Source organism: Diadema antillarum, unplaced genomic scaffold (assembly GCF_040938485.1).
Source record: "Diadema antillarum isolate AM-2024a unplaced genomic scaffold, OU_Dant_1.0 seq00000103_RagTag, whole genome shotgun sequence".
Taxonomy (NCBI): Eukaryota; Metazoa; Echinodermata; class Echinoidea; order Diadematoida; family Diadematidae; genus Diadema; species Diadema antillarum.
The window spans coordinates 1,183,076-1,205,945 of NW_027271190.1; the positions used below are offsets into that span (position 1 = coordinate 1,183,076).

Below are 22,870 nucleotides of genomic sequence, written 5' to 3' on the forward strand. Positions count from 1 at the left end.
CGATGCAGAGCGCCCATCAAAACACGGGCGCTTGCGTGTTCGCACAATGCAAGACTGCCGCACCTAGCGGCCTGATCCGACTCATACACATGACATAATTATTTTGTCGCCCGCTACGATTGTACGAGTTGAAGCAGAAACGAGAAATGAATGTGAAAAAACAAACCGACTCATCTAATTGTTACAATGTAATTTATTTCAATTACGATGAAAAGTTTCCTAATCATGCTAATGAAAATCAATTCAAATTTATCAAACAGTCCTTCAAAAGTTATAGCGAAGGATTCAAAATATATTCAAATATTATTGGGGAAAAAATGACGGCTAGAAAAAAACAGCGGCCTGTCGAAAAAACGCATTTAAGTGCCCTTGATACGTTTTGTCAGGGTGGTCGGTTGAAATGAATAGGGCAACTGAGTGCGGGAAAAATTACACTCCACGCGTTCGAAGCCGCCATCTAGAGCGCGTACCTCAGATCGCATTTTCAGTGCGCTCTTGTGAATCCGGAGTATTTTCTCCACACGTGAGTAAAATTTCAGGCAAATTGTGAGATTTTTCACGTTTCTATTGATAGAAAAACGTTAGGTGGCCGGTATTGAACACCCAACCATACTCTATGTTATTAGTAGGCAGGCCAGCGTACATAAATACACTGTAACTCTAACGTTACACGTTCCGCCTCACTCTGGTTGATGTTTGGCTTTTAGCTTGGACTGGTTAAAGCTTGTAGCAGCTGATGACACATAGTTTACCGCAGCAGCGACCCCATGCATACGAACAAACCTTATACGTACTGTGTTACAGCGCCCCGCGACGGGGTTACTTTTATAGTGGACGTTTCTACATGAACGTCTTGCTATTACCAACACAAGCATATTTGCAATAATTTAACGGTTTGAATTGCTTTAGATTTGAGGGTGTTATTTGTGCTCACTTAATGAAAGCGCTCAACTTACATTACAATCGCAAATATAATTTGGAAAGTCTACTTACAATCCAGGCAGATCAGAGTCTCAACGATAACCGATTTCTCACGTAGCATAGGGCCTACGTTTGAATTAACCGCGGCCGTTCGTTTCGCGAACGAAGGGTCCATAGGCATGCATACGATGTGTGCAACACATACAGCTTGCCCGCTCTTAACGTAGAGGGCGCTTAACTATTGCTCGCTCCGAAAAGTGTATCGGCCAAAATGGTTCTCCACGGCAAACACGTGCGGAAGAGAAGGCTTGCTAAGAAACGTAAATATCAGGTCTTAGCAAAGGACGATGAAGAGGAGAATCAAAATTCGGTGGAGAGCAGTGTGGGAAAGAAGCGGAAGACTCCGTTTGATCCTTCAGATTTCATCATTCAATTGAAAAAAGATGGCATTTCGTTGGCAGAAGGTGAGGACCCGGCAAAGGGGTCGTTAGTTACCACCATGAACTAGAATAGACGGGACTGATGTTTAGCGGCTGGCGTGCGCGTGCAGACGACTTTGACAAGTTAGAACTTCGAATATACTACGCGATAGTAATAGAGGGGATGCGTTCATACGCATACTTACATGTATTTAGAATAAAGGAATGATGCACCTAATAAAAATAATGAGACAATTATTTTGTTTCATGCATGTCCAGTGTACTGTCAATGGTTCAGAAGTAGATGATCTAGAACTAGAGTCTAGTCTATTCAATTATTTATTATTTAGACTCTAATATTCATCGATAAAAATATGAGAATAAGAAATGAATATAAACTGTAATTTAAACTCTCATTTTTTAACGTTCATATGATGTTAGAGTTTAGACCTCATTAAGATCTATGTTAGCTAGCTACTAACTTACAGTGTATGCGCTTCGTGGTCTAAGAGTAAACAAGACAGTCTTGAGTCAATAGGCAGTAGATTCTATCAGTGCAGTAACGTTAGATGGTATTGGTAGACTTCTGGCTCTAGTCTACACAGAATATTTTGCAAGGTTTTTATTTTCGCGAGTCGGATGCCATTCATGAATTAAACACGCAAAAATATTGACACTGATCCCGATGTGAATGTGGCATACCCATGTACCCATGTACGTATTCTCCGTTCAGTAGAGGACTCCAGGATTGCAAATTTAACCACTCGCGAAATCATCAGGAAGTCCCAAATTCGCAACAATTTAGACTCGCTGAATGTATGGTGTATACCAGTAGCCGGTACAGTTAGTATACTGTATAGAGTTACTGCGGCAGTAAGCAGCCGTGCGCCTGTTCGCGGCAGGTACAACATACTCGGTAATATACCGCTAAACACAGCATTGCATTGTTACATGCACACTACACATATACTAACACACTACCAATCAACAAAAACCAACCGATAAAATGGGCACAATCTCCGACAAAAGTCAAATTTTCTCACCTAAATGACAATATATCGCATCCAAAATTTTATTTTCGGTACTTCTTAACATAAAAGTTAAGAAACAATGGTCCAAGAAACTGGATTTTTTTGTCGTTTTCCCGATGTTCATGGATTTTGAAAACATATCCTCACGTAAAATAGAACTTTCGCGAGCCGATGTGGGCCGCCATTTTTTTTCGGAAAGTGGATGTTACCATCGAAAAAAATGATAAAAACACGAGAAAGACATCAACAACACCGCCAGAATTGCGATCCTGTTTGCAGCCAGTGCATGTACGCCAGCTATTTTCACATGCTTTCGCAATGGGATTTGGCGCTTACGCAATGTTCGCGAGACATGTGAAGGCGTTCAGCTGAAGATCGCGGAGCACGCATGTATTGCATAGGGATTGTACATCGTGCCTTAAGCAGAGCTACTACGGCGCATATCGGCGAAAATTGTGCCGGGTTTTGCCCTGGTAAATCGTGAAAATTGCGTTTGTCATATTGGTCAAATTTATAGCGTTAATGAATAATCTTGTCTATGATATATGAAATGGTTGAAAATGATTTGCCTGATTTGTTTACAGTGTGGGAAAAACCCTTCAATAAACTGCCGCAAACAGGGTATTTTACTCTAGATCTAGTAAGCACTAGTAGTCTTGGTCTAACCCCGGGGCGCTGTAACCAGTAAAAACAGCCACGTACATGTTGGGTTCGCTGATGCAGTTTAGTCTAGTCTAGATCTATAGGAGACCTCTAACATTAAAGTTATTATCAACAGTAGATATACAATGCAAGAAGTCTAGATAATAGGATAGAAATACTCCTTCTTTTTTTTTTGGGGGGGGGGGCTTTTTGCAAACGCTTGTCTATGATCGACAAGTAGGCCTAGAGATCCTTTCTGCCGTTCTTTTTTCTTTCAAGCATATCAAATATTATTTGTTTGTGTGTGTGTGTGTGTAACAAGCTAAAAAAAAATGAGAGCTAAATTTCTATGTCTACATTAGCATTTAGACCAATAAATCTGACTCTGAATATGCATGTAAAATATAATGCAGCTGTTGCACAGTTTTGAGGCATAATGGATTGGTTGATGAAAACTAAAAGAGAGAAAGTTCTCGGTCCTCAAGCCAAAAAAAAAAAAAAGACTTGTAAAGAAAAACAAAGTTACATTTAAATTCAATAGTTTACTACTAATTGATAGACATGTAGCAGCCGGTCTGACGGCATTATGGTCGAATTATGGATGGCTTGCTTTAGTCATGTCTTTTTCATACATGTATAAATTTGCTTATTACAAATAAATCATAAGAGTAGGAGTGGTACTGTTATTGTTAAACTTGAAGGCAGTTTGGTATTATTTTTTAGTATTATGAATGTGATTGTATAAACTAGGGGTTCTACTCCTACATTGTATGTTGTTATTTTAATTGAAGAGAGAAGACATATTCAGTGATTCTTTTCATCATTTGTCAGTTATATGCTTTAGTCATTGCAGTGGTCATTCATGCTCTTCATTCGTTGTCAGTTTTGGGAGACTTCTGGGCATACACAAGAGAATTTGCCCAGGGCCAAGGCAACACTGATGCTGTCCAGGAGTACCTGCAGCACTCTCCACAGTGCACCGAGATAATTGACCTGCTGAACACAGACAAGAGACCAAATGCAGAGGTAGGTAATTTGTTCGAGGTCATCCCACGAGACCAGGCTTGAGTTGGACATTGAAAAAAAGGTCCATGAATCATAGAGCCCATGAATCATACAGTCCATAAGTTTGACAAAAGGCAAAGAAGGCCTGTGAGTTTGATACTTTCTAAAAACAGCCCACGAGTTTGACATGACAACACGGGACTTAATGTGTCGGTCACGTGGGCCTTGTTTGCATAGTGTTGAACTCATGGACTGCATGACTCGTGGGCTGCATGACTCGTGAGCTGTATGACACATTGATGTCAGTCTCATGACGTGCACCCAATTGTTTCACACACACACACACACTCTGTGCTACACGCATGCTGCAGATTTATAAAGTGTTCACATTGCAAAGGATTTATGTGACAGAAGAGATAACTTCAGTGGTATCTCATGAAGTTTTAGTCTAAGGTTGTGTTAGCATCTAGAAAGATATTTGTTGAAATCAAAATGATGCTTTAATATGTACAACAGCTGATGAACTGGTATTGCATCTGTTAAACCACTGCCTTTGACCCGTAAGTGTTTTGTTTCACACTCTTCTCCCTTAACAATTGTGAATGGGTTCTATTTTGTAACAGTGTGCTCTATCATCTTCTGAGTAAAATCTTTTGACTGCAATTGTGTGGAAACATCTTCTTTCCTAAAAATTGAGCTCCTTCGTTTGCTACTAAAGACAAATTCATAAATTTAGACCATCATTGTGAGTATGGTCATATGTTCAAGTGGAATTGGACCGGTACATGTTTAGCATGAATACAATGTATGTGCAGATATTATGTTCTTTTACCAATACCAGGGCCCCGTCGTAATTTAACACTGCCAATATTTACATCATGAAATCGTCGGCTGAGAATGATAAGGGCGTTAAGTTGCCACTAAACCCATAGTGTTCACAACCACTTAACGCCCTTCTCATTCTCAACAGACGAAATTATCTGTTGTACTGTGTCATCTCGTTCTGCAGGATGTAAACAGCAATTCTTTAAGAATCGGTACCATTACATGATTGAATAAAGATGTATTTCCAGGGATCGTTACTAAAGGTACCGGTAGCCCGATGGCCTGTGGCCACTAATAATTGATGTCCTGCCACCAAATATCCAAAAAGGCTATCTTTAGGTGGCCTGATCAGGCATTTGATATCTTTTATAATATTGTTATGTTTCCTTTTATTTTGGGCCCCTACATTTCTTTTTTGGGCCACCAAAATTTCAGCTTTAAATTTAAAGATTTTAGTGGATAAAAAAGTGGAAAAAAATCAGAAAAAGTTTGTGTTGAGCCTGATTACCTATGTTGCATGAAATCCCCAACAAGGATGTTGATGTAGATTGAATTCCAAAGATACTGCAGCTCAGAGTTTTTCGTATGTTTGTGTCCTTCTTCAATCCATCCAGCTTCAGCTTATCTTCAACTGTCTCACATCCATCATCCTGCGGCTGGCGGAGGACCTCCATCACTACCGCACCCAGCTCCTCGGCCCATTCCAGCTGCTCCTCCGAACCCACATACGCCACGTGCAGCGCGCCCTCAACCCCAGCCAGTCGGCCAAGGTCGTGATGTCGGCCCTGCGTCTGCTGACAGCCCTCGTTGCCCTCGATGTGGCGGCCGCGCAGGAGGTCCTGAACGTCTTCAGATTTGACCACGGTGCCCTGACTCCGCTTTACAACAGGAGCAACAGCAAGGTGAGAGTCTCTGTGATAGGAGCCCATTTTGCACACAGAGTTTGAACAACCGAGTTTCCACAGTTTCCAGATACTGCAAGTCAAAGAGCAATCCAATATGAAGTGATGTACTGAAATGCTAAAATGCTACAAAAATCTACAGTAGATGAATGAAACATTCTTGTGTGTATCTAATATTCTGTGGAGGAATTAAGGAGAGGTAATAATGAGTTATATTTTATGAATCACAACTTTGATTTGATTTGATTTGTTAATTAATGGTTTATTGAAACCAACGTGCAAAGTAGTTGCCCGAAGGTTGAATTGTACTGCATCACATTGAAAGACATATCAGTTACATCAAACGACATACATTGTATGAACAATTCAACAACAAATACCGATTACATTAACATAACAAATATTACAGCATTGTGTCAAAATGATAAACAGTTCATACCAATTATTATACAAAATATAATACTGTTAAAACGTACACGTACGCACGCACATGCATACACACATACACACACGTATACATGTAAATACTGCTAGCTAGAGTCAGGTTTCGTTGCAACGATGTTAACAAACAGAATAATTCTTTCATGCCTGGAGTGAAAGTTCACTGGAGATCAAAGTCCAAAACTCCTTTACTTTATGAGAGAGCTTCAATGAAAAATGTTAAAGATGCACTTAAATATTATACAGGCATACAGTATGAAAAGAGTTATTATCGATGTGATTCTTTGCAGTACATGTCAGAGATTAGGGGTCAGAGATCACAGGGTATGTTATGACAAATACATTATCACCTTCATTTGGAGACAGCTGTTAAAAGATCAAAGGTCATCAGTCAATATTCAAGTCAACACACATTTAAGAATTTTTGAGTAATCACTTGCTAAGTTGTGAGAAATAGGTAAATAATGTTCTATCATTGTAATCTATTTTGATTGTTTGGAATGATTCCATTATGTGAGCAGGCTGAGGAGGATGTGAGGATATGTCTGATGCGGTTTGGTCTGGCCTTCCTCATCACGGGAGACAATCACGTCATCGGGCAATTCTTGTCCCACAAAGGTATGGTGTCGTGTTTTGTTTTAGTGATTACTGCCATAAGGAAGATACGAATGTATGTATGTGTGTACATGTGTGTAAGAATATTATATTTTTCACAATTCTATTTTGTTTACTTCTGTTTTACTAAAGAACATTTGTAAACTACTGTATGTAACTCTATATCTTCTTAAAGGACAAGTTCACCTTTATAAACATAAGGATTGAGAGAATGTAGCAATACATGTATTAGTAGAACACATCATTGAAAGTTTGAGGAAAATCAGACAATCCGTTCAAAAGTTATGAATTTTTAAAATTTTTGTGCAGCAACCGCTGGATGAGAAGACTACTGCAGTGTATGAATAACTTGCGTACAACAATATAAGGAAAATATAAAGAGAATTTCACAAAATTCCATCTTTTGAAAAAAGTACACATTCCCCTGACTCGTTACCGACAAATGTTATGAGCAATATTATTCCCCCTGCCTTTAGAAAGAGGCAAGTCAAGAGCTCTTTTATTATGCGAAAAAAGTGAAAATATGTTGAATTTTCTTTTACATTTTCTTTATACTGTTGTACGCATATGACTCACAAGCTGTAGTAGTCTCCTCATCCAGCGGTTCCAACACAAAAATTGTAAAAATTCATAACTTTTGCATCGATTGTCCAATTTTCCTCAAACTTTCACTGATGTGTTCTACTAATATTGTTGCATTCTCTCAATCCTTATGTTTATGAAGGTGAACTTGTCCTTTAATCTTACAAGCATTGCAATTCAACTCTTTTATAAGAATGATGAAAGCAAAAGTTATTAATCTCTTTGTCTATCTATCTATGTATCTATCCATCAATCTATCTTCCTATCTACCTATCTTTCAATCAATCGATCTATGGTCAAATTAACTAGATAGATGTATAATCCATCTGCTCACTAATTCAGGCAGCGGAGCTAGCGATACAAATAGCTTTCACAATGTGTTGTCCTATTGATCATTGTGTCAGCAATGTTTTCTTGGTTTCTTTCTCACTAATGTGTTTCTTTGTTTCCATGGCAACACCCAGAGTTCTTGAAGAACTTCTTCAAGGGGCTGGTAGAGGACAGGGCATCCACCCTCCAGGCCTTTCTGGGCACCCTCCTAGCACATGTGGTACGCAATCCCACAGTGACAAAGACCCAGAAACTAGCTCTTCTCAACGAGTACACACTGGGACAAGTCGCCACTCTGTACAAAAACTGGCGGGGGAACTATGACATACAAGACGAAACAGTTGAGGTATGTTGCCGGAAATATTTATAAAGAGTACTGTAATAGTGGAAATTTTCTCAGTGTTGCAATTTTCGCGCATTTGGCGTAACCAGAAACTAGCACGAAAATAAAAGCACACGTTTTTTTGCGAGTCATATGTTCCAATAGTTGATGTCATGATTCCATGGAATTAAAAACATGCGAAACTCTTTCTACCCGGTCGAACGTGAAAAATTAGTCGCGCGAAAATATCCACTTTTGCAGTAGTCTCCTCTGTCATGTAAACTCACGTAGTACACTCAAAGATTTGTTACTGTGTAAGGTTTAAAGAAATGTAAATTTAGCTTTCAGAAAAAATGTATAGATAAGAATGGTAAGAATTATAATTATGGTAATGAAAATAGCATATAGCCTGAATGAGGTTGGATTTTAAGTTTATAGTTTTATATCTTTTAAAATTAGTATTACCCGGTATGTTGTCATGTTTAACTGTTTTGATAATGTGATCTGCACCATGTCTCAATCGCTCTACAGCACTTCAAACTTGGGACCTGGGTTTTCCGTGTCCCCTTCTTTTTAATCTACGTTGAATAAAGATTTATAAACATTTATCATTTCAGACATATTCTTTTTCACAAGTGAAGTGATTGCAGTTAGTGCCTGCAGGCACCAATCAAGTCCCTGTGCAGTTTGTCCATTTTTATCGTATCTCACTGTTTCCTTGTTGAATGATTGTGGTTGAATCAAATTCACTGAACTTCTGGGATGTAGAATGCAGAGAATCCATCCGAGGCTGGGAAGCAGGCTGTAGTCAACGTGGCACACAACTTTCTCCTTGAAGTGACGACATCCACGAAGCATGGCATCACCTTTCTGGACAAGTCGATGGGACTTGGAGGAAGGTAGGAAGTGGATCCTTCCTCTCATTTTGTCATTAAAAGTCACAAGCAAAATTAAAGTCAGTAATTTAGGTTCTTTACAGTTGCTCACAGACACGTTTACCAACTGCAACATTTGGCTGCTCTTGTTTGTCTGTGTACAATGTCCACTGGCATGAGGAAAAAAAAAAGCATTGGATTGACATTATAGGTGGGTAATCTTGAAGTATTGCCACTTTGGAGTTCTTGTAAATGATACATTAGAAGATATTTCCAATCTTTCCAATAGTGCTTTTGAAGGGTCTTTCTTTTCTCTTTTTCTTTTTGAAATTAATTCCTTTAAAAGTCATCACTCATGCATTACTGTCACTGGAATGCCTTGTCTCCCAATAAGATAGTGTGAACTCATGCATTTTAATTTTTGCAAATTTCACATGAGCCAAGATTCACGAAAGTACAGAAATTCTTGTCTACACTATTATGCATTGAATGTTAGAGGCAACTCGCAAAAAAGGTTGTTCTCTCCAATTTGCAAAAATTTCGTGCCGCAAAAATATAGTGTTTTACAGTACCTTACAAAAGGGATGTTATTTGATCATGGCACAGAAATCAAAACAGCGCCCTCTACAAGTTCCTGCTGACCTTGAAGACAGCTACGACGGATGATCTCGTCTGTGACCTGGTGGTGAATATCCTCAAGACATGCCCAGACTTGCTCAACAAGTACCTCACGACATGCCCCTTCACCTTTGCCCCCCGACCCTCCACGACCTGGCTGGCCAACATGAAGCTCATTGAAAAGGTTAGGAACTTCTTTGTACCTGACACAAAGTCTTCTCCATTCTTGCTGAATGGTGTCTACAAAAGGCATACCCTTAATTTTGATCCCATTTTCGTAACATTGATTTGCTATTGAATATTTGCAAACAAGTTCCTGATATTTCATTTCATTTTCATTTCATTTTCATTTTCATTTATTTTCATATTTCTCAATGAATAATGAAAATACATCAAATGTAACAAAATTGAATAATAAATGATATCCAGCTAGGAGGCATAATATTACAAAATGAAATAGGGCCTATACATGATATCCACCTAGGAGACATACATAGAATATTATGTGCATAATCAAGCACATATAGCAATATTTATCCAGTTACTTAAAATCTCCCTCAGTTTTACATGGATTTCAAATCCAATCTGCATTAGCCATGGAGTATTTTGGTGAAGGAGTGTTGCTAAAACCTGAAAGAAAAATACATCCTCATCTATGTGTATCTAATTGCAGTAAGGGATTTGTCTAGTTCACTATCTGCTCAGATCAATCAGTGGTATTGAAATCCTTTCTCATGGTTATTCTTATTCGCTGCTCAGATATATGCCGCACAGCCCAATGTGAGTCCTACCCTCACCAGGCCAGAGAGGATAGGCGTGGCCAAACTGGTATCTATGGTGATGGTTACCACAGCACCAGCTACTGCCAATCACTCCTTTCTCCAGCAGTGCATCAAGGTAAAAAAACTCATCAACATTATTCAAAGTTACTGAAAGGATGGAATTGAATTTTTTTCTTTTTTTAATGTTGCCACTAAGGAAGCATTAATGCTATGTGTACACCATGTTCTCAATAGCCACAACAGCCCTGTTTGCCCAAAACATAATGCACCATTGGTAGATGGGATATTCTCCTGTTTGTTTTTATGCCTCCGCCACGAAGTGGTGCCGGAGGCATTATGTTTTCGGGTTGTCCATCCGTCCGTCCGTCCGTCCGTCCGTCCGTCCGTCCGTCCGTCCGTCCGTCCGTCCGTCCGTCCGTCCGTCCTTCCGTCCGTCCGTAATGAATTTTGTGGACAAGGTAACTATCAAAACCTGTTGAGGTATCCTAATGAAACTTGGCATGTATGTGTATTAGGGGGTGAAGTTGTGCCTACCAACTTTTGGGTGCACATGCTCAAGGTCAAAGGTCAAAAGGTCAAGGTCAAATACATAAAATTTCACTATTTCCACCATATCTATGCAATGCCTGAAGATATTTTCTTGAAACCTAGTGTATACATGTATTACTCAGTTCAGATTTTCTGGTGAAAGTTTGGGTCATGAGGTCAAAGGTCAAAGGTCAAAAGGTCAAGTTAAAATATTAAAACTTCTTTTTTTTTTCTCCGTACCTTGGAAAATTGTTCAAGGTATCTTCATGGAACATAGTATATACATGTACTGACTGGCAGTGATTAAAAAGGTCAGGGGGTCAAAGGTCAGGGGGTCAAAGGTCAAGTGCGACACTTCAACATTTTACTATTTCCCTCATGTTTATGCAATGCCAGCAGGATTATTTTTTTTTACACTTGGTGTATGCATGTGTAACCGAATAGAAATTCTCTGGAAAGTTTTTTTTTTTTTTGCCTCAAAGGTCAAAAGGTCAAAGATCAAGTGAAAGTGCTGAACTAACTTTTTCCTCCATATCTCTGAAGTGGCTCAAGTTATCTTGAAACTTACTACATATCTATGCATGTTCTACCTGAAAGTGATTATCTTATGAATTTTAGGGTCAAAGGCCAGATGAAAATGGTGACAATTTACTATTCAATACAGAAATTACACTTTTTCTCCATACTTCTTCCTTGAAAATTACTCAATGCATAAATGTATGAATGGGTCAAAGTCAAGTTAAAGTCCTTAAATCCCCAAATACATGCTCTCCTATTCATCCAATTAAACCTAGGTCAAGGAAGGTGAACATTCAACACATTTGTGACAAACTTGTCATTTCAGTATTTTGCCAATTTTGTGAAAATGTAATCACACATTGTCCACATGTACTATCTAGACCTACATTAGGAGAATCATGCATTATGGCGGAGGCATACCAGTCGCCATAGCAACATTTCTAGTTTTCTCATCATTCTAGTCTTGTATGTTCCAGTCCTCGTTCCAGTGAACATGTAGCTCTCAGATGCTGTTTTCACGGCTTCTGATCAGGGTAGACTACACAATATTTTCAGTGGCATCCCACTACAGACCGCCTCCAAGTTTTGTTATGGCATGTTATGTGTTGTCACACTTTGTTGCGTTCACCCTGTTTTATTACGGACTACAAGGTTTCTCATTAGTTCTGGGACTGCCTTGGCAAATATTAAGGACAATTTAAAAATCTGACACCACACCCACGGCAATCACAACCTATTCCGTCCCAACGCGTTGTCTCATGTCCATCCCGTTTTGTCCATGGTGGTCTGAAACATGACTGCCGTGGCCACCAGGATATGGTGTAAACACAGCATACATCCTTTTAACCTGTTGAGGATGGACTGATTTTGCTACAACACACATTTCCCATAGACACCTGCCTGAGTATACCGAGGACTAGTCTTCAGTGGTTTAAGCAAGCACTCCGGGACCAATGGCTTTATGTCCCATCCAGAGAACTAGGCACTGAGGATTAAATGCCTTCCCCTATTAAAAGGACACAACCACTGCAGCCAGGGGACTTGAATCAAACACCTCAGGATTAAGAGCCCATTGACTTAACTGGTGGGCTACAGCAACCCTAGTATTTACAATGAGATAACTGTGTTTTCTTTTTTTTTTACTGAGATGGTGTCAGCAAATATGCACACACACACACACACACACACACACACAGTGTGCAAGAGAGGAAAGTTTCCAATATATTCTTTAACCTTTTTTATTTCCCTTACCTGTTGTACGTGCAGCATCAGAGCTCAGTCATCTGTCTAGTGGGTCTGGAGATCGTCAACCAGATGATGGTCAGAGCGAGATGCAATCTGGACTACGTGGAGAGTGACGGCAGCTGGCTGTCAGTCAATGAGAAGAGACAATTCGCCAAGCAGTACCAAGATGTCTTGAGCAGGGTTGGTCATGACATTTCCTTATTCTACAGAATCTTGTGTCTTTGCTTTTTGTTTTCCCCTACAAAGGTGCAACTGATGACTGTTAGCAGTCATCATTCAAAAATTAAAAGAAACATTTATGCATTTTGCTATTAACTCATCAAGTTGAGGTAAACCACATTTTAATTTCAGCCCAGAGGTTCTAGAACATTCTGTGTGTTCCTGACAACAAAAGTAATTGTCTATTTTATTACAAGGCTTAAAGTGCTTGAGAAAAATGCAGTGCACCATTGACTTGAATCTCCCATGGTAGCTGTTTTGGCACCATCACCACTAAGCCCACAACATGCACTGCACAAATTTGTTCCTCATTCACTCAGTGAGTGCATATCCAATGTCATAACACCCCACTCCCCCAGATACCTTAATATTTCTCTTTACATTTCAATTCATAGATCACTCAGTTTCTGGTATTTTTGTGCACAATCAAATTCATTCTATTGTTGCACTGAAAAATATCATAAATACAGCACTTGTCATGCATTATTGATCTATCACAGATCAGTATCATTGTTTTATCATTTATTTCAATTTGCCAGTGGGAGCATATCCCAGAATCTTTTGCCCTTGGGGAATATCACAAATGGGTCACTTTATCTTAACCTGTTGAGGACAATTTGATTTTGCTACAACACGCGTTTCCCATAGAGACTTGTCCAAGTATACTCGGGACTGGTCCTCAATGGGTTAATGTTTATACACAGGTGCTTGCTGGTATTCTACGAACGTATGCATTATATCTGTATGGTGTTCACTGTGCAGGACACATTTAATATCGTACATGCATTGACCTCTGCAGTCATATTGAAATGAGAATGTTTAACGCTTTGTCATCCAGCTTCTACCTGATGTTGACACTTTTCTTGCCTGCTGGGAGCGGTACCTCGCCAGAATGAGAGGGGTTGCCAAGCAACAGAACAAGGAGAACCACCACACTGAAGAGGAGGAACCAAAGGACAGCCAGGGTTCAGAGCAAGCAGGTTGGTCCTCCATCCCTCATTTCTCATCTTATGTCAAGAGGAAAATAAATAGATGACACAAAAGTGATGATTTTAAGAGTATCAATTATCTCAAGAGGGTGTGAAGTTATTGATATCACTTTTGGAGCTTATATTCCCAGTAGCTAGCCTTGCATTAGAGTTATCCTCACAATTTGTCGGTTGAGAATGAGAAGGGCGTTTATTTGTCTTGAACACTATGGGTTTAGTGGCAACTTAACGCCCTTATCATTCTCACCCGATAAATTCTTTCAATAAAGCATGAATTAAGAAAGGAAGGTTGATCACGATGCTAAGTTTACAAAGCTCTTTTTCCTGTTTCTCTCCCTTCATCCTTTTCGTTAATTATACACATGGTACTTTGTATCGTCACTCGAGTATACGCCAGGAGTATCACTCACACATATCCAAGTACAACAATAATCTACACGCAAACCCAAAACACTACTAATGTTGGCTACCTCGTCTAGACTTTGAAACGGCGCAACGATAATTCTATAATAAGTCCTATCTACATCCATCTATATCACTACAATTATAATATTATCCAATCTCAAATTTCCAATCGTCGCCTAGTATGCGAATGATGCGGAAAAGAGGATGTTACAGCCTGGTCGGCAATACGGAATATCATCGTTCTTGTTTTCATCACTTTGACACGAGGTCACATATTCAGTCAAATATCTACACAGAGAACAGACAACACCTGGAAATTACAGAGAAAATCAAATTCGATTCCAGTTGCTTGCCTTTGTCGCTACCAATGGGTTCTGCCTTCTACTAATGCGACAAGTTCGTCTAAGAAACAGACTTAACGCCTTTAACACTATTATAGGAGAAATGCCAATAATTTATAGGCCTAAATGTTGCAAAACAGTACACCTCCACACTGGTGGGACTGGAATTGCATGTTATCAAACTGGTCTGATAACAGACCCAGTTGTCAAAAATTTGGTTATTATTTTATACGGAATACAAACTGAGTCGAAATATACTGTCAAAAGACGTTGGTACAGCTAAAAAAAAAAAAAAAAGAAAGAAAGAAAGGAAGGTTCGTGAAGCTCTTGACGGCTTTCATCTGAAATGGGAGACCTTTTACACATATCATGTTGTTGGATGGAGAGCATTTATTGGTAAATCTCACAACCCCTCAGTTTATCCCCCCTCTTAAAGCCCAAGAAGGGCACAAATTCATGGTTGGAACACACCTCCCTTTTCATTTTTTAATTAAATTAAAGGGGGATCATATTTTCTTGGCATTTTTCTCCCAGTCATGCCTGTCCTGTTTTCCGTTCATGGTGTATTGAATATGAAAATATCAGTCTGAGTATATTTTAATTTCATTTTTACTTACCTACATAGGTACTCCATAACTACCCCCTCATCTCGCCCATTCTTTCCTAATGACTTTCCCGACATAGCGATAACTAGTTCAAGCAAAATGCATGCCATGGATGGATATGGAATTTAGTAGATTTTGCAAATATTTGTGCATCTGCTCAGTGAGGTAGGAGAGCCAAAAAGAGATACAATGTTGCCATGGTGACTTTCATCCTCCAGCTGGACTTCCCATCCCCAAGCCATCATCCATTCTGGTACTCATCTTGAAGATCCTGGGGGCCCACGCCCACATCCTTCCCTCCGCTCTGCTCCAGACATCCTTCGACTTCAGCCGCCTTCTGCACGGGATATTCCATCATGACAGACCTGAGCCCGATAGCGAAACCATGGGTGTGGGTGGGGCTTCCAAGGCTTCCCAGCATGCCCTGCTGCAGTTTGAGACCATGAACTTCCTGTTGGGTTTTGATGTTGGGCACTTCCGCTGGTTCAAAGAGGTGAGCTTTGATGTTGCATTGTTATTTGATTTAGTACAGCCATCTGCATGTTCTTTAGTGTATGTACCTGGTGCTGTAAACACTTAGTTCTTAGAAAAGTTACCAGAATATGAATTCATTGCACTGACAAAGAGTGGGAACAAAAAATTAGGGGCAACAAAAACTTTTTTGATTATAGCCTCTGAAGATAAAGCAGTTTTTTGACATAAGGCCAGGCCACGTGTTGTAGCATTGCATTGGCTTTTTTTTTTTCATCGTCTTCTTTAGGAGATGCATTGTGTTTTTCTCAGATTTTTGTGGTTGTTTTGTTTCACATCAGCGCCTGAACAAAGTTGCCCTCAGGATAACTTTTCCTTTAACTTAATATTTGACAGTTCCAGATCATAGTTTGTTTACAAATTTAGTTTTGGACACAGGAGCAGACTAGTTACGTAAATGTGACCATCTCTTACCATAGTTTCCGGAACAAGATGGTAATAATGTTATTCTCAGATATTGTGTTGCTACATGTCAGCATGTTTGCTGCACTCGTGATGCTTTCAGTATCTAGGATATTCTTATAATATCATGGTCATCATCAAATATGTAAGTTTGATTTTCATGCCATGCTATAGTACAGCCTACAACTGTACCTGTCCAAGTAAGTGAGTAAATTATGTAAAATTGAGAATACAAGGAAAAGAACAAAATTGTTATTTACTATACTTGGAATTGGATGCTTACAGGTCAAAGGTGAAGGGTCATCCATGGGTCAACTTCTGAATGTTCTGATGACATCTGGTGACCCCAAACTTCAAAATGTCTCCAAACAGCTGATATGCAAGGTGAGATATGAAAATGATTTTTATCTATTTTTTTAATGCATATGATTTTGATGGCATGCAAGGACATATATTGAAAGAGATATTGTACAAGTGTGCAGGTACCTAATGATTTTTATCTGGTATAACTAGTCGCTGGGGTGACAAGACCTTGTATCTCAAATTTTGTTGAAAGTGACTTTCTTTTTTATTAATGGTCAGATAATCAGTTAAATGATGTCCTCTCCAAATCCTAGCTATCTTACTCCAAAAATGAAGCCACCATGGCATGTCGAAGGAAAGGCTATCACATTTGAAATAGTGCTTTCATTGTCATGTTTTTTTGCTCTCCTGATCATTTGACATTTTGTAGATAAAGTTCTTGTCGCTCCAGTGATGATATAAATTGTATGTGTTTTGATTGGGAATGGAAATGAAGAAATCCCACATAGCGATTGCTTCGTGACCTTGGATCAAATGTTACCACATTTTCACAAGACTGGCCACAGTCAGCTAACGGATGGTCAACTTATGTCCTTGTCTCTGTGTGGTTATGCTCTGAGGTATGGTTTGTTTAAACTGTAATTCTATGTGGCGATCACTGGATGTTCTCCAAGGCCACACAATAATGTGCACCATCTTTCCGTAGTCTTTCTGACTTGCACTGGAAACTTTTGTTCAAATCGTTTGTATGATTTTATAAGTTGCATTCTTGGATTGTTGTGCAGGTGCTGAGGCACACTGGTCAGTTTGACCAGTGCCCCAAGGAACCTTCCATCTGGCTAGATGCGTTGTCAGCGACCTCTGTGACCTCTGACCCCATCCCGGCTGCCGCCTTCCTGCAGCGCTCGCTCACGAAGGTGGTGAGAAACCCGTATCCTCTCAACGACCGCATCATGGAGGCGGTGGCGGAGGCAGAGATGGAGAGAGAAGGAGCAGAAGGAGAAATGGAGGAAACAGCGAGTGTGTCGGAAGCTGGTATCCAAGGTAAACAGGATTTGATGGTTTTGCATTCCCCCCTCCCCCCCCCCAAAAAAAAAAAGAAGACTTTGACATACCTATCAACTCAGGCATGTGTCATCAAACAATTTTATCAGTTTTACAATTTTGTGTAGTTGAAGAAGCCAATATACGGTGGATCCTTTGTGTATAATGTTATATGATTTTGCATACCTGCATTCAATTTTCAATGATAGTATTTTTTTTTCACTGGAATTCACAATAGAACTCACATTAGAAAAATTCCAAATCACTGAATGTCATAATGGAAAGTTTAAATGACTGAAGATATCAAGTTGAATTCTTTTCCTCTGGCAACATACACACAAGGACATACATTCATACACATGTTTTTGTCATCATTGTCTAATATTGCTGAATTTGAATTTTACTTGCATTAGTGGGTACCTGAATTGAGTTATGAAAATCAATGGGTTTTTTTAATTGTTTCTCATACTTTCCAAAGCAAGAAAATTATTTGTAACTGTGTAGTGATTATTTGATGATAAAATTACATGAGAGAGAAAAGAAAATCATTACCATAATCTTATAATCGTAACATGTTATTATTATGCAATAAGATATTGTGCGAGCAAAAGCAAGAGGAACATAATGAAACCTGTAGGATAAAGTATACGAGTAATCACCAACTGTGGAGAGTGATGTGTTGATTTACAATAGATAGTAATAATGATGATGTTGACAGTGACAACAATGATTAGAATAGTGACAATATTGAAGATTTTGATTTTTGACATAAGGAAACAGTTGATTACAGTGAGATGCTCTTGTATCATTGACCACAAGCTATTCTGGACATGGACGACATTCTACCAGTCTGTGCAAGTGACCGAGGGAATGACTGTAATGCTGACCAATCAGAGAGTCCTGTCAGGGGTCGTGACCCAGGTCAAGTGGGGTCATTGCCATGCAGTGCTCTCCTACCTGCAGCTCTTGAAGAATTTTATGCAACAAAGGAAATGCAAAAAGGTACATATAGAGTGCAGTTTATCCTCTGTTGTTTTTCAACACTTGAAGACCAACGAAAGTGACTTCGGTGGTGTATATTAAATGAGTACACCAAATAACCAGTCTAGAAAATGCACACAACAAATTGAAAGAGGTAATTTCTTTTTCCTAGTACAAAGAGATCGGGGAATATGTGTGTTGCGTTATGAACATTGCTGCAGAGTGATAGAACCTTGAAGACAAAATGCTGCAAATTACCGGCATGAAAAGGTAGACTTCATCAAATGAATGAAAAACATTTTGTGAAATGCCTCGTCTCACATTAAAAGAGCTGTGCAAGTCATCATAAGTGCAATTGGTATCCAGCAAATGTTTGTCATTTACCAAGTAATCATTTTTACCAGTCAAGAGCAGTTTGCAATTATGCTGTGTACTCCATATATTTAGTCGATCTAATTTTTTGCAAATCAGGACTACCCGACAATTTCATGAGTGGTTAAATTTGCGCATCCATTCACACACTAGGTGCGTTAAGACGTACGCCTACTTTAACGGCTTTATCATGCATCTTGTTCGTGTACTGTGTATTGAGTACTGCGTAGTAGTACATGTCGCATTCGTGTCAGTATCAGACTTGATATTTTCGCGTGTTGTTAGATTCGTGAATGGCTCCCGACTTGTGAAATTCACAAAAATGTAAACCCTGGCGAGATATACAGGTCTGTGTGGCGTATACAGTATTAGATCATACAGGGGAATCCCCGGGTATAATCGATCATAAGCAATTGTAAACATTTCTCTGTAGATGCTGTTTTAGCATCAAAATTACTCCGAGCATTCAATCTTTGCTACCTCCCACACACAGTTTCAAACTACCTCTCGCGTGTGATCGAGTCCATCATCCACACACAACACAACCCCACACCAATCTGTCTCCTGGTACGACACGCCTCCCAGGCCAGGATGGAGACCGCCAGACCGGAACTGACCGACTGGACGCAACTGTTGTCCTACTGCAATCTCTGGCTGCCGGGGGCAAAACAGATGAAAGTGGCCAAGGTTTGCAAGCAACTGACCCCCTCAATCTCACAGTCTTTTTTTTTTTTGCCACTAAGGTCAGAGGTCAATGAAAGAAACTAAATATTTTTCTTTCTTTTGAAACTGTTGGAGCGCTGATATACATGTATAGGCAGGTGTTGTTCACAAACAATTTACTGCTTTTACTACAGCAACAAATATGTAATCTTTCAACAGCATTGGTATCAAGAAGTACAATGTATGTTTATGAGGACCAATCTGCCTGTCAGTTTTGAAATTCCTGCAGTACCCGAGTCTTTTAGGTATATTTACCCAGTTTTATATATGTCACCTAATCAGAAGCAGGAGAGAGGATAGTAGAAGGTTTTCATTTTTGCAATACCAATAGGTATCTACATTCATTGATGTGTGCTTTTCTTGGACTTACTGTCTGTCACAAAAGGTAGGCTGTATGATACATTTGGCAGCCATTGTCCATGCCTTGCTGTAGCTATAGATGATTTATGTGAGAAAGATTCTAGTATTCATGAAAACATTTGAATACACAGTGATGTCGCTCTAATTTCAGTGAATGATACAGTCACTTTGTGTCAAAGTGATGGTCTTTGTGAAGTGAAATGGTGGAGTCAGGCATAACTGAAAGAATGAATGGGAAGGTTAACCCTCAAACTTTGTGATTGTAATTTAACGGTACTATCTTTGTAGTGCATGTAAGAAGAATTTGAAAATGTGTGTTCATTAGGTTTGATGTACTGTACAATGTGTCCATGCTAATCTGATTTTTTTTTTTGCTTTTTTTTGTCTGTCATTTGAAAAATTAAAATCCAGGAGGCACGTAAGACTCCACCAGCAGCAGAACAGCCCCTCTCGCTGTCTTCATTCGTTCGTGAGTCATTCGTGATGAGGTCAAAGGTCAAGTCTTCGGCAAAGATGAAGGGAATAAAGGAGAGGCTGCCTCTGACACCCAGGGCAGAAATTTTACCCACAGTGCAGCAGTGTCTCCTATACATGCAAACCTGCTTTGACCAAGAGGTAACTTCTATAGGCCACAAATCCGTTTAAAATTTCTCTGTGCTGTGCTTCCAACTATTGGTCTAAATCTGTGTTTCTCATCGCTGTGGAGACTCAGTATTTCTTCCTCCAAAGCCAATTTCAGGAACCTCTTCAGAGATAAAAGCCCTCAAGAACAGAGGCTCTGTTGAATCTTTTCGTTTTCTTATATTGAAGATGTAAAGATTTTGTCTTTATATCAAATCTGTAGTAATGAATATGTAGGATTCCTGAGCTGGTTTTGCAATTGCACTATTATTATTCAAGTTTACTAATATTCTGTGGAACTTAGAATATGTTTGTACACTATGCTTTGTATCTTTTGTGGGTTTTTTTTTTCAGTGTTCCTTTGCATTATATTTTCATGTTGGGAGATGAATTCCATTTCATTTCAAGTTTTGTCAGCATTAATATCAATTGTGCTCTCATAGGTCAAGAAGTATAACTAAATAAATAAATGTTTTTCATCGGTTTCATTGCGATGTGTTTTGTCTTATCCTAGAGGTGATAAATCAAGGAAGATAACATACAGTCTACCAATTCGAACACTTGTCTATATCCAAGTACCCACTGAAGGAAAGAGTGAAGGCAGTATTAGAGTTTAAATGTAAATTTTGAAAATTTTGTACACCATTCTTCATAGCAATAAATTGAGTGTGTGTTCCTCTCAAACAGGGTGACTCGAGCTCTGTGTCATTCTACGTCGACATTCTTTTGGCCGTCCTTCACCAAGCCGAAACTTCTTCATCAGAGATGGACATTAGCCTGAACTCTGCGGTGGATACAGAAGACAGAATCAGAGAAGAGAACAAAGTTGGAGGAGGCCCTCATGAGGCCAGTGAGAGTGAGGTTCCCAGTGAGGCCAGTGAAGTGAAATCAGAGAACATTGACTGGCAGAGCTTGAGCCAGGTTATTCTTCACCACCCATTTGTCTACAAATTGCAGTCAGATACACTGTGTTCAAGACTGGGGGAAGTCGTCAAAGTCTTTGAAAAATTTGTGCCGCATCGTGCTTTAGAGAAAATGCTTCACTCCCTTCTTGAATCAGTGGAAGTCAATCTTAATACAAACCTGATACCCGTAGCACGAGACAAGCAACGTTTACATCGAGTGATGAACCTCGTCGAGAGTCTTCTGCAATTTCTTCCCGGCAAGAACTGTTCCAACATCCTAAAAGAAGTGGTATGTCATCTGTGTTCGACAGCCATAAGTCGTGACAGTCAAACATGCAGCCTCCTGAATCTCACGAGTCACCTCATATCAAGAATGCTTATTATTGAGACGTTGGAGTCGAAGAAGGACACTGTGCTGTCTAGAAGGACTTTAGGGTCAGGTCATGGTAGCGCGCCTTCTTCGGAAACACTGGAGTCAGAGATATTTTGTAAGGCAGACATTAGCAACATAGTAGACATTGCAGTGCAGGCCAAGTGGGGAGCCCTATTTGATGCCATTGGTCGTCTCTTTCATAGACACCCAAGACTTGTGGAGGCAGGGGATGTGAAAAGTCTGATGATGGCATGCCTCAGCACGGATCTAGACCAGCAACAAAAGGTACTCTTTTTATAAAATGTTTGCCTATTCTGAAATTCAGACTTCAGTACTAGAATTTTGCTTTCAGGCCATGGCAGGTACATTTTTTTTTTTTTTTTTTTTTTTTTTTTTTTTTTTTTTTTTTTTAGGAAAGAATTCCAAGATGTGTTAGTGTGATTTTTGTTGCTATGGTAAATAGAATAAGAACTGTGTAAATTTGTAAAATTATATTGGGAACAAGACAAACTTTGTAGTCTTATGGAAATTCAGTCTCAAATTGTGAAGTTTTATCTTTAAAGAGGAATTCCAGTCCAGTTATAAGTTACTCTGATAAAAAAAGAGTAAAATCTTATGAGTACAACAGTGAAAATTTGATCAGAATCAGATAAAGATAAGGAGTTACGAAATTGTAAAGTTTTGCTAATTTCAGCAGAAAAGTTCTTGTTCAGTTGATATAAATATGCAAGCCGAGATACTATGCAAATTCTTTCTTTCTCTCTCTCTCTTTCATAAAGATTTCTTCTTGATTTGTTATCTCTTTTTTTTTTTTCTTTTTACATTTCAGATGGGAACAACTCTTCTGCCAATTCTTGTTAACAGTAATCCTTGCCAATTTGAGGAGTGCATCACTGATCGTCTAAAGCAAGCGAACAAGGAGACAGACTTGGAGCTGTTGCAGCCTGCTGTAGAGGCTTATCTATCAAGGCCCAGAGAGGACTCTAAGAAGAGTATGTTTTGACCTCGGTAGCAGAGGTCAAGGATTTTACTTTGCACCATGTTGAGAATATTAGCAGTCAGATTTGTTAACTCTTTATGTGCCATGGTGGAAA

The 22,870-nt window shown here is 39.3% G+C and overlaps 1 protein-coding gene across 1 annotated transcript in view; it reads left to right on the forward strand.

Annotated features, from left to right (window-relative positions):
- Positions 1-1,192: 1,192 nt before the first annotated feature.
- Positions 1,193-22,870, forward strand: part of LOC139726883 (nucleolar pre-ribosomal-associated protein 1-like) — a 37,183-nt gene continuing 15,505 nt past the window's right edge. The window contains exons 1-18 of the mRNA XM_071637877.1: positions 1,193-1,385; positions 3,897-4,039; positions 5,458-5,745; positions 6,708-6,804; positions 7,848-8,059; positions 8,804-8,934; positions 9,517-9,712; positions 10,288-10,425; positions 12,624-12,782; positions 13,660-13,801; positions 15,380-15,654; positions 16,380-16,478; positions 17,183-17,441; positions 18,261-18,443; positions 19,288-19,481; positions 20,289-20,492; positions 21,186-22,061; positions 22,606-22,768. Coding sequence (XP_071493978.1) covers positions 1,193-1,385; positions 3,897-4,039; positions 5,458-5,745; positions 6,708-6,804; positions 7,848-8,059; positions 8,804-8,934; positions 9,517-9,712; positions 10,288-10,425; positions 12,624-12,782; positions 13,660-13,801; positions 15,380-15,654; positions 16,380-16,478; positions 17,183-17,441; positions 18,261-18,443; positions 19,288-19,481; positions 20,289-20,492; positions 21,186-22,061; positions 22,606-22,768 — 3,952 coding nt within the window. The remainder of the gene's footprint in view (positions 1,386-3,896; positions 4,040-5,457; positions 5,746-6,707; positions 6,805-7,847; positions 8,060-8,803; positions 8,935-9,516; positions 9,713-10,287; positions 10,426-12,623; positions 12,783-13,659; positions 13,802-15,379; positions 15,655-16,379; positions 16,479-17,182; positions 17,442-18,260; positions 18,444-19,287; positions 19,482-20,288; positions 20,493-21,185; positions 22,062-22,605; positions 22,769-22,870) is intronic.